Genomic DNA, 15,258 nt, shown 5'->3' with positions numbered 1-15,258 from the left:
TTCTTTTTTTTTTGCAGCACGCGGGCCTCTCACTGTTGTGGCCTCTCCCATTGCGGAGCACAGACTCTGGACACGCAGGCTCAGCGACCATGGCTCACGGGCCCAGCTGCTCCATGGTATATGGGATCTTCCCGGACCGGGGCACGAACCCATGTCCCCTGCCTCGGCAGGCAGACTCTCAACCACCTCGCCACCAGGGAAGCCCAAGGAGGGATTCTTGATGGAAGTGTGGCAACGCTTAAAAGAACCAAAAGCGAATGGCAGGGCCCTGAGAGAACCGCCAAGAGGGGTTCCATGAAGCCTCTGGTCTGATGGGGCAGAGGAGAGGTGAGCAAGGGCACCCTGCAATGGATGGAGCCCTGAAGAGGACCCGCAGCCAGACAGGAGTGGGGCTGTAGGGCAAGGAATCCCTCCACTGCCAGGATGAAGAGGAAATACGCTGGACCTGGGCACACCCTTCTCCCATCCTCTGCTCTCCCATTGGCCAAAAGTGACCCAACCCAGAGGTCAAGGAGCCTTGGGAGACACAGAGAGCAGGGGTCAGCCTCCCAGGGAACAGAGAGGGAGGAGAGTGAATCTGAAGGAGCAAATGGAGAAGCAGCAGAGAATGTGTGTGTGTGGGGGGGGGGGGGGTCCTTAGAGGGACTTGGACCTTCCCAAATAACCCAGATAGAGTTAGTGATGGATGCCTACATCATCTGTGGTTCCTTCCATTCTTCTTGGTTTTTGTGTTTTTGTGTGTGTTTTTTTGGCTGTGCTACGAGGCATGCAGGATCTTATTTCCCCGACCAGGGATTGAACCTATGCCCCCTGCAGTGCAAGTGCACTGCCTTAACCACTGGACTGGCAGGGAAGTCCCTAGTCTTCTTATATTTACAGCACCAAGCATGGACAAAGGTATCCAGCCGGTGACAAATAATTACCTGCCACTTTAAGGAACTCAGCTGCACTCGTGACGACGTCTGTGCCCTGTGTCATCCCTGCTAGGCATCCCTGTGAACAGGAACTAACAGGCAGTTCTAGGAATCGCGAGCATCTTACCGGCCGGCACCTTGGCCGAAGGTGGTTTAGGAGGACAAGTCTATGCTGTTTTTCAGGTCCTGGTGACCAGTCTTTCTGGTCTCTGCTGAGCGGAGCTGGTGGTGCGACATAATTAGTAGGTGGAGTGGCTTAGGAAAACATTCTTCTTGCCAATTTTATTTTTTAAAGATGGGAGGGAAACAAATGTCTCTGGTGTGGACCCCTTGGTATCCTGGCTTTGTTTTCAATCTGCTCAGAGCTCACACCACCCTTTGTAAATGAATTCAAGAAATTACGTAAGCACGCTAGACATGTATGTGCTTAAAAAGTCCACTTTGGACAGCAGTAGCATATTCATTTTTCATAACAGTAAGATTTTCAAAGTTTTTTTTTTAAATAAAAATCTTAAAAGAAACAAATAATGTGTTCATGTCTTTGCAGTCCTAGATCATTAACCATTTCCCAGGAATATCGTCTCAAGCAGAAGCTCCCACATCTCTCTTTTCATGGGCATCTGCCCCCTCAGTCTTGGGGTTTCTACTTCTTCTTCGTTCACGTGCCAAGTGAGAGAATCTCCTCTACCCACAATCAAATGTAAAGGTTGTCGATGAATAAATCTGACAACAGGTGAAAGAAAGGCCACGTAGTCACTCCGATAGAGCCCTGAATTTAATGAGCCTTATGCTTCCTGAGGTCTTCATCGAAATAAGAAACACACTGAAAGCACAAAAGCTACAGTCCTTTGTTTGAAACCTCAGTTAAAACCAACACGAATCAAGAATGCTTAGCGCCCCCGTGCAGGACCATCTTTCAGGAAGAAAAAACAAAACAAAACAAAAAACCTTGGTGATTTACACGAGAACCGCCCCTGTGTCTGAAACTCCTGTGCCGTTTCTGTAAAAAATAAATAAATCTTACAAACCAGGAAGGATGTCCTGAGATAGGACACGGGTCCCTCCACCATCTCCAAATCAATTTCCAAATGTTTTCAGTTCTGGCTCCGAGCTGGAACATGTTTTGACATGACTCTTCCCCCCTTAATTTATAACCTTTGTGTATCTGTGAGGAAATTCAACCCTTATGTTGCTGATTCCTTTACACTTAACTCATCAAGTGTTGCTCTCTAAGAGCCATTGGATGGTTAGAGGCTCAGAGCCCTTCTTTATGAGGCCTTTTAAACCTGTTCCCCCTTAGAAACAGGAAGCCAAGTTTTTCCAGAAGTAAACAAACTCAGCCCACAAAAAATGTCCCTCACCGGCCTGGTGAACAGACCCGGAGTCCAAACCTGTCAGCACGGTTGACAAAATCGCTCCTAAGCTGCCTCTTTCAAGGATAAAACCTTGAGTTAAAAATTAGCATGCTAGGGTTTCCCTGGTGGCGCAATGGTTGAGAGTCCGCCTGCCGATGCAGGAGACACGGGTTCGTGGCCCGGTCCGCGAAAGTCCCACGTGCCGCGGAGCGGCTGGGCCCGTGAGCCATGGCCGCTGAGCCTGCGCGTCCGGAGCCTGTGCTCCGCAACGGGAGAGGCCACGACAGTGAGAAGCCCGCGTACCGTAAATAAAAAAAAAGAAAGAAAAAAAAAGAAAAATCGGAATTTCTATTAACACCAAGCTCTCAAATCTTCAATGGCAACAATGGTCTGGAACTTAGCTGTAGGTTCCCTTTTAGACATAGATCCCATAGTCCCTATAACACTCCTTGTCTATTGTCTGATACTGTTTCACGCACTGTCTTCCTATAGCCCCTATAGATATTTTAATTTGCATCCCCTGATCTAGAAGAAAGTAGGTGATTATCCCACTTTTTTGCATCAAAAATATTATTTATTTTTTAAAATTTATTTTATTGAAGTATATTTGATTTACAATGTTGTGTTAATTTCTGGTGTACAGCAAAGCGATTCAGATATATATATATATTTATATACATTCTTTTTTCAAATATTCTTTTCCATTATTGTTTATCACAGGATATTGAATATAGTTCCCTGTGCTATACAGTCGTACCTTGTTATTCCACTTTTTTTTTTTGTAATGGAGGTTTTGCATCTTTAAATTTTTTATTTATTAACTTTTTGCCATACAGAATTTTAATATTTTTATGTAGCCAAATCATGACTTTTAAAAATAGTTTTGGCTATGATGTCATGCTAGGAAAACTGCTTCTTTTTTTTTTTTTTTTTCGGTACGCGGGCTTCTCACTGTTGTGGCCTCTCCCGTTGCGGAGCACAGGCTCCGGACGCGCAGGCTCAGCGGCCATGGCTCACGGGCTGAGCCGCTCCGCGGCATGTGGGATCCTCGCGGACCGGGGCACGAACCCGCATCGACTCTCAACCACTGCGCCACGAGGGAAGCCCAGAAAACTGCTTCTTGATAAGTTTATAAAAGTATTCACCTGCCTTTCCTTTCTACTGAATGAAGATTTTAGAGAACTTTTTTCCCGCCTACTGGTAGTCTTATTTTTACATTTAAATCTTATAAATGTAAATCTTTTAACAATCCAAAATGTATTTTGATAAAAGGCATGAGGTAAAGGTTTAATATAAAAATATCCCCAAATCTAAAACAAGCCTCAACACTAGTGATTGAATAATCCATTCTTTCTTATTTGAAATAAAGTTCCAAATTCAGTTGCAATTCTTTCTGGTCACCATATTTTGTTCCATTAATTTGTCTGTTTTAATGCCTGTCCCATGCTCTTTTAGTTACTGTAGGTTTACAGTGCATTTCACTATCTAATAGATTTTGCCCTTGCTCATCACTTTTACAGTTTTTCCCCCCCCTTGGGTATTTGTTCAAATATGATGGATTTCCTACCATTTTGTAGAGTTCCAAAAATTACAGCTTTTAAAATTGGAATTGCATTATATTTAGGAATTAATTTGGCAGATAATTGACATATTACCAGGTACATGGCATAATTTTTCCAATTACTTATGCTTTTTAGTAAGATAGCAACATTTTTTTCAAAAAGTTTGCATGTTGTTAAGTTTATTTCTAGGTAGTCTGCCTACACTTTTTTCAAAAATTTAAGTGTTGATTTACAATTTCGTTTTAGTTTCAGGTGTACAGCAAAGTGAAATATATATATATATTTTTTTCAGATTCTTTTCCCTTATAGGTTCTTACAGAATATTGAGTATAGTTCCCTGTGCTATACAATAGGTCTTTGTTGGTTACCTATTTTATATATAGTACCTATGGTTTTTGTAGCTATTGTAAAGGTGGTCTTTTATTTTGTTTCTATTTTCAACTGGCTACTGATGGTATAGAAGGAAGCTACTGATTTTTGTAGATCTGTTTTGTCTAAGTCTCCTTATCAATTCTCATCCATTCCACTTTTGGCTAATTCTCCTTTCAATCGCTTTCCAATGATTTTACCTTGTCTCACCACTTCTTGCCTTACTGCATGGTCTAGCATGGCCAGGGTAACATCGAATCATAGTTGACAGCCCTGTTCGGTTCCAGCTTTGATGAAAATGCGTCTAGTGCCCCATTATTATGTATAATATTTGCTGTGGGTGTCCAATGATCCCACTCTATCGTATCCTTGTCAAACAATTCCTGGAGAATTGCATCCACTTGTGGGCATCTTCCTTAGCAAGGGCTTAGACCAAGGTAAGCACACTCTGAGGACAGTCAGCAAAGGGAGAACCAAGTTATTTGGGCAGCAGTTTTAAGAATCAAAATAGATGCAGAGAGCACATAACACCCAACTTCAAAGACATAAGGTGCTTTCATATGGAAAATGCATCAGATGTGTTATAGGAGGACCACTGTCATAAAAGTAGAACTAGTAGGAAATAGTCATAAGGAAGCAGATTTTGACTCAATATAAGACATGCCTTAAAACTGAGAGCTAGGGCTTCCCTCGTGGTGCAGTGGTTAAGAATCCGCCTGCCAATGCAGGGGACACGGGCTCGAGCCGTGGTCCGGAAAGTTCCCACATGCCGCGGAGCAACTAAGCCCGTGCGCCACAAGTACTGAGCCTGAGTTCTAGAGCCCGCGAGCCACAACTACTGAAGTCCGCACACCTAGAGCCCGTGCTCTGCAACATGAGAAGCCACCGCAGTGAGAAGCCTGCGCACCTCAACGAAGAGTAGCCCCCACTGGCTGCAACTAGAGAGAGCCCGCGTGCAGCAACAAAGACCCAACGCAGGCAAAAATAAATTATTTTTTTTTTAAAAAAAGTGTGGCACTGCCATTTAAAAAACAAAACAAAACTGAGAGCTCGTCCAAGATAGGACACCCAAGTGGTGGTTATTAGTAGATCATAGTAGGGTCAGGAAAGTCAGCAACGTCAGCCTCACCTGGGAGCTTATTACACGTGCAGAATCCTGGGTCCCACCCAGACCTATGGAATCAGGATCTGCATTTTAGTGAAAGCTCCAGGTGATTTGTATGCACCTTAAGGTTTGGGAAGCACTGGACTATTTGGTTCTAACAGATATATTTTCCTGCAAGTCACAGAACACCAAACTTGCTGACATTCAGAGAATATAGGCAGTTAATTACCTTGAATAACAAGAAGCCTGGAAGTGCAGTAGCTCAGTGAGTCATCACAAAGTTGGCTCTTGTTTTGCACCTACCGTCCTTGGAGTGTGGGCTTGAATATTGAGTTTATTGCCTCATGGTCACAAAATGATTGCAGTAGCTCCACATACGGCTTTCACACTCCACATTCTGTGAGGAAAACGACAGGCTTCCTCAACATCTGTCTTTTTATCATCTAGGAGAATCTTTCCTTGAATCTTCCCTGACTTCCACCTGCACATTCCCATTCTTCTATCCCACCAGGAGAACTTATCTTACATCTCACTTACTGGTCTGAGTGACATGCACACCCCTAATCCAGTGGGATTATTTTACCTGATTTAGTATTGATAATTTTGGTTCATCCCCTGGGATACGTGGGAAAATTTTGCCTTGGTAAGAATAAAACCTTTAGAAGGGAGAGGTGGGTTGAAAGTAAAAATGACACATCTAACTTTGTTTGATGCTCTCCTGTTTTTTCTAATATCCTCTGTTTACCCAAGAGATGTGACCCAATACTCTGAGCATTGCTGCATATTGGGTTTTGCTGACTGAAAAAAGGGTTGCAATCATGACACCCATAAAAGAATGGCAAACTTTATAATTGGTTTTTTCTATCCTCCATATTGTTTTTGTTTGGTCCGCATCGACCTGTGTCACCATTATAGCAAAATCAGAAGTACAAACTCCTCACAAATCTCTCATGTTCTCTTTACGCCGTGTGTGGATTTTATTTTCTCAATTTTTAAAGAAAGTCCCTTTCAGAAACAACAACAACAACAACAATATTTCAGTTGGCCAAAACTATTTCTGAATTTAGTTCAAATTGAAGCCATCTGCTATGAGCCTGGAAGCCAATGAAACCTACATGATACTGACACAGCTTCAGGAATATGGCTTCAGATGAGCTGCAGGAAGAAAATCACCTTGCAAATGAAGTATCTTACTCAAAGCCAACAAAATCCAACTGTTTTATGAGAGGGGTGGCCCTGGAAGGTACACAGGGGCTGTTCTGCCCTGGGGTGAGAAGGGGAGAAGAGTGGCCCCAACCCCAGGGCTTGTCACTTCTGATCAAAGTCGGCACCTGCACCTCATAATCACCGGCTCCCACCTTTTAAAGCAGACACTGATTTATCATCTGTCAGGTTGATGACTTTGTAGTTCTGCCTAAACTATTGAAAACTTTGTTAGAATAGGTTTTTAAGGGTTTTGTTTTTGTTTTTGTTTTTTTAGTGCAAATAGTCCCTAAAATGCCACAAATTGCTCCCTTTGGGGACATCTGTTTTGAGACACCACCTGTCGTCAGAGACCCCCTGAGAACATCCTCTCCCACCATTACAGAACCCCTGAAGCCACCGACTGCAAAACTTCCTTTGGGTGGGATGGAGGTGGGTGTGTTCCAAGCATGGATTTTAATGAATCCTTCCTATAAACCGAAGCCCCCTGAATGCCAGCCTGGTACGCCCCCCCCAAAATGTCTTAAAATAACAAAGTGAAACTCAGTGACTTTGGAAAAGTCCGACCGGGCTGTGGCCATTGTGCAGGATCTAACAGCATCTTCGTAGGGGTGGGACTGTTTAAGTCCCCAATTACAACCTCGGCAACTGAAACTTATTCTTTGCAGATTTCAAACGCATCTCCTTCCCTCCTCCCTCCAGCTTGGCCTTCACACTCTTAATAAAACATTAAAAAACACTCCACACTATGTTGCCAGAGTGTGTTCAGCGAGTTTCCCTGAAGTCTGGCCGTTTTTCTCCATCTCCACATTACAGCCATCTTATCCATTTGCGTACAGAGGCGTCGTCCGCGCGTGAGGTCTGATTTCCTGGGAAGTCGGCTATGATGTGAATGTGTTCAAAGAGAAAGACAGAGAATATTTTCCACCGCTGCAGAGGCACTGTGCCTGCCTTTTAAACTTGAAAGATCAGCGGGGTATTCTGTGGAACCTGAACACGGGCATTGGAAAAAGTGTTTCTCTAAGAAAAACAAAAGAAAAACTCATTCTCTTTAAAGATCATTACTTATTAGCGCGCAGGGTTGAACTTTCTGGGGGAGGGGAAATAAACAATAATAGTGTTTATTGAGACGAACTCAATGCCGACAATCTTCGAAGCACTTTACACATATGATTTTATTGAATCTCATATCTCCTGGACTGTGGTGAGGAATGGACAGATTAATGCATAGAGAGCTATTGAAACCACTGGGCACCTAGGGAGTGACAGCCCAGGGAGGGGGTCCACTATCACCTCCATTTGGGTAAAGCAACTTCCCAAGGGGCTGCGTCAGACTGGACACCAGGGCATAGCTGGAGCCAGATACTGTTCAATCCTAAACTGTGTTATAGCCCCACGTCCTTTAAGTGTAAGATGCCAGTTTGCACTCCGACCTGTTATTCCTTGCTGCGTTTCTCTCTCGCTCTTCTAAAAAATCATATGGTCAATAGCATCATATCTATTGTCTCGATAATACGTCTTGATTTTTGTTTTCTGGTTTTCCATCTTGGAGCAGCTCAGTAGGTGCGAGGATTAAAGAATGCCAGCCTGTGGGGCTCACGTCCATTTTGCTCGGGTGGCCCAAGGGTTAAAGAGAAAGAGGCAGTGCCCCAGGCACGGGCGGGTAAGAGAGGAGGGGTCTCAGGCCTTCAGCCCCCTAACTCCCCCTTATCTCTATCTGGATCACATATTCTGACTCTGGATGAGACCATTTCCATCATCTCCTACGATCCTTTTACTATAAAAATGAATTGGAGCCTGAGGGGTTAAGTCAAGGCTTGACTGCACTCTGTCCTCCTCCCTCCTCTGTCCCTGGAGAGACCCCCACCCGCCTGACTATTCTCCCCTGCAGCCCTGACCATCTCTGGACACCCACCTGTGTGACACCCCCATCACAGCCTTGTCCACATGGAGGTATCAGATACGCTCCAAGTGTCTACACCGCATTCATCTTTCCTCCTTCATCACACGCCTCGCTCCATTCTCTTCTGTTTATCTCCTCCTGTCCCGGGGACATTCACGCTGGTCCCCTGACCACCCACGTCAGAAACACGGTCCTCCCTGACCATCCACTTCCTCTTGCTCCTTCTCTGCGTAAAGCAAAGCCCTGCTGTGTCTCCCTTCTAAGTGCCTCTCGATCTACCCTCTCCTCATCCCCGCTGCTATGTCCTCAGCTCACTTTCAGGACTAGTGCAGAGAGGCGGCTTGTCACACCCCCTGCTTTTCCATCCTCCCATGCTGGCGAAGGGAGCTTTGTACTTCGCCAACGTGATCCTGGGCCTCTTTTGCCTGCAGCAAAGGCACGGAGGGCTGCTGTGAAGACGAAATGATTTGATCCACGTCAAGTCCTCAGAACCACCGAGAGAGGCAGGAGGGCCTAGTGGTCAGAGGGGCAGGTTTGGAGGCACAAAGCCAGGGTTCCCATTCTGGGCTCCCTGCCTGCTACCCTGTGGCCTTGGGCAAGTGACTTGACTTCTCTGTGCTCTAATTTCCTCATCTATAATACGGGGGATAAGAATAGCTCTACCAAAATTTGCTAGAGAATTGAATGAGTGCATGTAAAGTGCTTCGCGTAGTAGCTGGTACAAAGTGCTAAGCTAAAAAAAAAGGGCTAAGCTATCATTCCATTCAACAATTACGTACGGAACTGCGATCTATTATCATACTACCAGGTTCCTGTTTCGGCTCTGATTGCTTGCTGTATGACGCTGGGAGTTTACGTAACCTCTCTGTGCCTCCGGGTCTCCATATATGAAGTGGGGCTGATAAGAGTGCCTACCTGAAAGGATTGTCCTGATAATTAAATGACACAACACTGTCAAGCACTCAGCACAAAGGAAGTGTTCTGAAAGGTCTGCTACACTGTGACATTGTTACTGTTGTAGTTATTATTACGACTCTGAGGTGCCGGGCATAGTCTAGGTCCTCATGCAGTTTTCTATTCCCTGTGTGTAACTCAACCATCAACACGTAGCTTCAATTTCACCCTGCAGTGAAATTATACGCGTGGAGTCTTTTGCCTTCTGTGAATTTCGAGCCACCCCTGGGATGCGTCCCTGACTCAGAATGTAAGTACATATAAGATGCGTCGTGCCCAAGCGCCCGTTATAGCTACGCAGGTTTCCTCTACCAGGCTGTGACCTTCTTGAAGCCAAAGCCTGCTTCTCTGTTTCCCGGGCCCTGGCATATACACTGGGTGGTGGATACCTGCGTGTGGATAACGGAATGAATCAAAGAATAAGCGGACAGCTGTGGCCAGCAGCGTGACCTTGGCCCATCACCTTCTTTGAGCTTCTTCTTACCAGGACCTCACCCCTCCGATCTGTCACCCAAGGCAGGTTTCCATTTTCCTGGAGCTAAAGGCCGCACGCAGCCTTTGGTGCGGGGAGGTCTCCAAACGAAGGAAGTCAACAGTCCTTTTGGAAATCCTGCACATTCTAAACCAGGGCTCCGTGGCCTGTTAGGAACCGGGCCACACAGCAGGAGGTGAGCGGCTCCCCGTCACTCACACGCATGACCGCCTGAAGCGTGCCCCCGCCCCCTACCCCGTGCGTGGAAAATTGTCTTCCACAAAACCGGTCCCTGGTGCCAAAAAGGTTGGGGACCGCTGTTCTAAACAACAGCAAAGGCTCTCATGGATGCCTTGATTTCCCTTGGACCCACCGTCAAAAGCCTACGTACCTGAACACGGGCAGACCCGAAACCGCCAATTAGTCTAATGATTTCAGAACTGAGTATTTTAAGCTCGTACCCAGCTTGGACTCTCACCGCAGTGCTCTGACAGTTACCTTCCTCGACTTCTCCGAGCTCCCCAAATGTCCTTTTTATTTCTCCTCGGAGTTACAGAAAGGGTACGTGACATACTTACACACGTACGTAAATATCTTTAGTCTTTTCGGGAGCTACATGGGAACAGTCGACAAATAGGTTTCTCTTTGTGGGCATTTTTGTTTTAAACGTTTTTTCTTTTTTAATGCACTGAAGGCTATTCTGGATTTAACCTTAAATTACCTGACCTACCTAGTTGCTGTTTCTCAAATCATCCAAGTTCCCTGCTCCTGTATATGCTACAGCAAACCCCCCTCCGAGCCCCCCTAAAAAAAAAAAAAAGATTGATACCATTGTTCAATTCTAGTGTCATTGATGCAAGGGTGGCCTGGGTCCTCAGGCTTAATTCCTAAACACCATCTGCAGGAAACAGGCTGCCCTGTCCTTCAGGCTTCTGTCCATCCTTGATAAGTGTTTAATCAATGCTCAAAATGCTTAAGAGCTCTTTGTTCAACCTGGACCTTGGCATCAGGATGACCCACAGATGGCTGGGCTTGTGCTATCAGATCCCCAGGGCAGTTGGTCTGAACGGTGCCCTTGGGTTCGAACTTGAGTTTAGCGGTGCCTCTGACAAGAGGAACCCAGGCCCACTTCAGGTCTACAGCACACAACTCAGACAGCAAACACGGGAGGAGCAGCGAGTACGAGGGTGTGCAAAGCAGACGAACTTCTCCTTGATGACTCAGCACTCTTAGCAGATAGTTTATCCTGTCCAGACCTACAGTCTGTTTTGTAAACGCGTCCAGGAGTTGCTGTAAAGCCAGCATCCTTTGGACGGCTGTCTACCATTCTATCTCAGTACAATTTGACCCCAGCAGGTCAACTGAGCCCTACTCTGATTTACTTCTCCTGATTGGCTGGCTCCATTCTCCGGACCCTAGTGCAGGGGCACGAGTGTATCCCCGCTTGGTACCCAAGCTGCTCCTTAATGAACTGTGCTATAACCGAGCCCTTGCATCCTGCCGCTCAAGAGACAACTTCCAACCACAGCCGCTTCCTGCATGGAGGAAGCCTGAAATTAAATCATCCTGTGCCCACTGTGGAATCCGTCCATTTGCCATTTCACATAGATAACCAATGACCTCTAGACAGAGATGCACACGCAGGATTTGCTTGAAAAGCAAACAGAAGGAGAAAGTTTTCTCTGTTCTCTCCACGCACTGAGAAGGGTCACCTAACAACGCACAAGGGAGCAGCGCCAAACTAAAGAACATCTTTTATTTTTAATAAAATAGTGAAGCATGAAAAATATCATATATTACAGATAGACACCAGCAGGACCACTCTTTCCTGGCGTTTCCTGGTGAGGAGAATAAACTCCAAGGTTGGTAGATGGCTTCCCGCGTCTATTCATGGAGACCATTTGTTTAACAATAGAAAGAGTCAATGAGCCCTTTGGGCACTTTTGAAGGATCCTTCCCCCCTCTCCACCCACCCTTCCGCGAATCAGTCCAAACGTGTGTCACATTGGCTTGGTTTCCATTAAAAAGCCACGAACTGTAAAACTAAAGGGGTTCTGAGGGCTGGGCCTCTTAGTTCTTTTGTTAGGAGATTTCTTTTGTTGTCTTTATGTACAGCAAAATACTTTTTCTCTTTTGATTTTCACGTAAAGAGAAAAAAAAATGTATTGCACATCGTTGGCATTGACCAATATGAGGTTTGGTGGAAGTTTCTATGTCGGAGAAAGACCATTTGTGGAGGCTGGAGTCTCTTTTAAGTGACTCCAAATCCACTGGAGGGTACTGAGTTGTCAGGCTTTCTCTTTCTTCCTGTTGGCACAGAAGTTGCTGTCTACACGCAGCCTTCCTGAGGGTGGCCCTGGGCTCCCCTGCCGGACAGTGACTCTCTCTCTCTCTCCCTTTTTGAAACTCAGCAGAGGCTCTTTAATTTGCAAAGAAGTTATCTCTTCTCTGATTTGTAAATGGATAGCAAAGCCAACTCAAACACACAGATGTATATTTATGGAAGGTTCTAAACAAAAGTTTTCTTCTGGGGGCCTGAATCAACTATGTTACCACAAATTAGTTACACAAGAGGCTACTTAACTGGGAGGGTTCTCCTTCACTGAAAACAAAAACAAAACAAACCCCTTTAAGTACATTTTGACTTTCAGTGTTATCACAGCATCCTGAATTTCAGGGTAGAAGCTTTTTATTTTTTTCCTTTTACTTTTATTTAAAAAGAAAAAAAGAAAAAACAGAACAAAACAAGCAAGCAACCAACCGACGGAGAAAAGCACCATGTTTGGCTCTGACTCTGCCACTGCATCCTCCCTGGGAAAGTTTTCCGCGCCGGCCTTCCCTCCATTCACACGCAGGTGGGAGGCTGGGCAGGGATTTCATATTTCCCGAGATGGGTTTTTGGGGGATGCTGGGCTTTTTTGTAAATTCCACTGCTGGTGATCACGCTGGCCGGTTTTCTTCGGCTCTTTTTCTTGAACCTGCGGCTGCAAACGTTCTGCCAGGACTGCAGAGTCTTGGATGTCCAGACCCACATGCCACTGGTGATGCCCACCACCAACAGCATGAAAATCTTCACCATGAAGATCTCCACCGCGGGGATGGAGGCGGCCATCAGACAGTCCAGGTTTTTAGTCTGGTTGTTCATTTTGCACTTGTGCTGCGTGGCCAGGATTTTCCAATACTCCACGTTGAGGCGTTCGTAAAAGTAACAGGCAATCACACAGGTGGCCGGCACCGTGTAGAGCACGGAGAAGACCCCTATCCTCACCATGAGCTTTTCCAGTTTGTCCGTGTTCTCCCCACCCGTTTTCATCACCCTCCGGATGTGGAAAAGGGCCACGAAGCCCGAGAGGATAAAGGAAGTGCCGATGATGAGGTAACAGGCCAGCGGGATGAGGACGAAGCCGGTGAGGGCGTTGACGTCCATGCTCCCCACGTAGCAGACGCCGGTCAGCTCGTCCCCCGCGACCCTGCGCATGACCAGGATTAGGATGGTCTTCACGGCCGGGATGGCCCAGGCGGCCAGGTGGAAGTAGCTGCTGTTGGCCTCGATGGCCTCGTGGCCCCACTTCTTGCCCGCAGCCAGAAACCAGGTGAGCGTGAGAATCACCCACCACAGGGAACTGGCCATGCCGAAGTAGTAGAGGACCAGGAAGACCAGGGTGCAGCCCGTGCTCTCAAGCCCCTCCTGGATGACGTACAGCTGCCCGCTGTCCCGGTCGCAGGCGACGCTCTCGGCGCCCGCGAAGAGGCGGATGATGTAGCCCACCGAGTAGACGCAGTAGCACATGGAGAGGAAGATGATGGGGCGCTCGGGGTACCTGAAGCGCGCCGGGTCGATGAGGAAGGTGAGCACGGTGAAGGCGCTGGAGAAGAAGCAGAGCACGGACCAGACGGCCAGCCAGACCACGGCGAAGTGCTTGTCGTCGCGGCTCCAGTAGACGTCCACGCCCGGCGTGCAGAGCGGCGCGCACGACGCGCTCTTCTCCACGTGGCGGAACTTGCCCGGGTTGTCGCAGCCGGCGCGCCCGGGTCCCCCGTCCTTCAGCTGGTTCTCCTGCGCGCTGTGCGGCCGCTGCGGCCGGAAGAGCGGCGGGAACATGCCCGAGCCCCGCGCGGGCTCGTCCGAGCCGTTGTTGGGCGCCTCCATGCACAGGTAATTGGGGTCGTTCTTGTTGGGGAGTTTGCTGCAGTCCAGCGAGTCGGGCCACTTGAAGTTGAACTGCTCCATGATCGGGGAGCACTTGAGCCGGGCCTGCTCGCACATGACCCGGCAGGCGGGGATGGGGGTGGAGACTTGCTCGGTGCACATGGGCGCGTACAGGGAGCACAGGAAGAAGCGGAGGTGGCCGTGGCAGCCGTACTCCACCAGCGGCGCGAACTCGTGCAGCTGGATGGCGGCCTCGCGCTGGTTCTCGTGGCCCATCAGGTTGGGCATGCGGGTCATGTTGTAGCCAATGTCCTTGCACATCGGGATCTCGATGGGCTGGCACCTGCCGTCGCCCGGACGCTCCATGTCCATGGAGCTGATGGCGGCGCACGAGCCCATCACCTGAAGGACCAGCCACAGGCGGGGGCCCGGGCGCTGCATGGTGGCGTCGGAGGTGTCCCCGCGGGGAGGTCGGCCGCCCTCAGAGCCGCCGCTCCGGGGCTCGGGCTGCCGGCTCCGGCTCCTCGTCCCCGCTCGGGCCCCCGCCCATGCCCGCCCAGCTCAACCCGAGCGATGCGCACGGAGCGCCCCCGGCCCCGCTCTCCGCGCGCCGCCTCCGCCGAGGTGAGGCCGCGGAGGAGACGAGCAAAGTTTGCGAACAATACCGGGAAGCGACAGGACCCCCGGAGCTCTCGGCGCGCGGGCCGCCGCCGCCGCCGCCGCCAACTTTGGCCTCTCGTGGGAGCGCGCGGAGAGGGCGGGCGGCGCGGGCGCACGGGGGCCGGCGGCTGGCGGCGGCTCCGCCCTCCCCGCGCCGGCCTCTGCCCGGCCCGGCCCGCAGCCTTTCAGAGATCTGGTCCCGGCCGGAGCCGCCGAGCGAAAAGGCAAAGGGGGAAACAGCCGAGCGGTGACAGGCCCCGCCCCCGGGCCGCGCGCCCCGCCCCGCCCCGCCGCTGCTTTGCATGAGAAAGCGCAGCTCCGGGCCGCCCGCTCCCGCCGCCGCCCCCCGGCCCCCGGCCCCCGGCCCCGCGCCGCCGCCCTCCCGTGCGTCCCTCCTGCCGCTCCTTCGCCCTCTGCGCCGGCCTCCAACTTGGCCTCCCGCCGCCTCCCCGCCTGCGCCCCCTTTCCCGGGGAGCCCCCGGCCTCGTCCCCCGCAGCCCAAGGACGCCGGGGTGACTGGGAGTTCGGAGCCTGGCCGGAGGAGGGGCGGGCTGGTCCGCGGCCGAGGCTGGGGGCGCGTCGCCCCTGGTTTTTATGGTGGGTCCTGGGCG

At 49.2% G+C, this 15,258-nt stretch overlaps 1 protein-coding gene across 1 annotated transcript; it reads right to left on the bottom strand.

The window, feature by feature from the left end:
• Positions 1-11,650: 11,650 nt before the first annotated feature.
• Positions 11,651-14,688, bottom strand: FZD10 (frizzled class receptor 10). Its single transcript, XM_079942720.1, has one exon. The coding sequence runs from the start codon at positions 14,426-14,428 to the stop codon at positions 12,683-12,685; it is 1,746 nt and encodes a 581-aa protein (XP_079798846.1). The 5' UTR covers positions 14,429-14,688; the 3' UTR covers positions 11,651-12,682.
• Positions 14,689-15,258: the final 570 nt, after the last annotated feature.

The sequence above is a fragment of the Stenella coeruleoalba genome (assembly GCF_951394435.1).
Source record: "Stenella coeruleoalba genome assembly, chromosome: 14".
In the NCBI taxonomy this organism is placed as follows: Eukaryota; Metazoa; Chordata; class Mammalia; order Artiodactyla; family Delphinidae; genus Stenella; species Stenella coeruleoalba.
Note: the sequence above shows the minus strand (reverse complement) of the source record. Positions and strands in the feature narration are given on the sequence as shown.

Coding starts and splice junctions, on each gene's coding strand:
- FZD10 (XM_079942720.1), bottom strand. CDS start 14,428: ATGCAGCGCCCGGGCCCCCGCCTGTGGCTGGTCCTTCAGGTGATGGGC.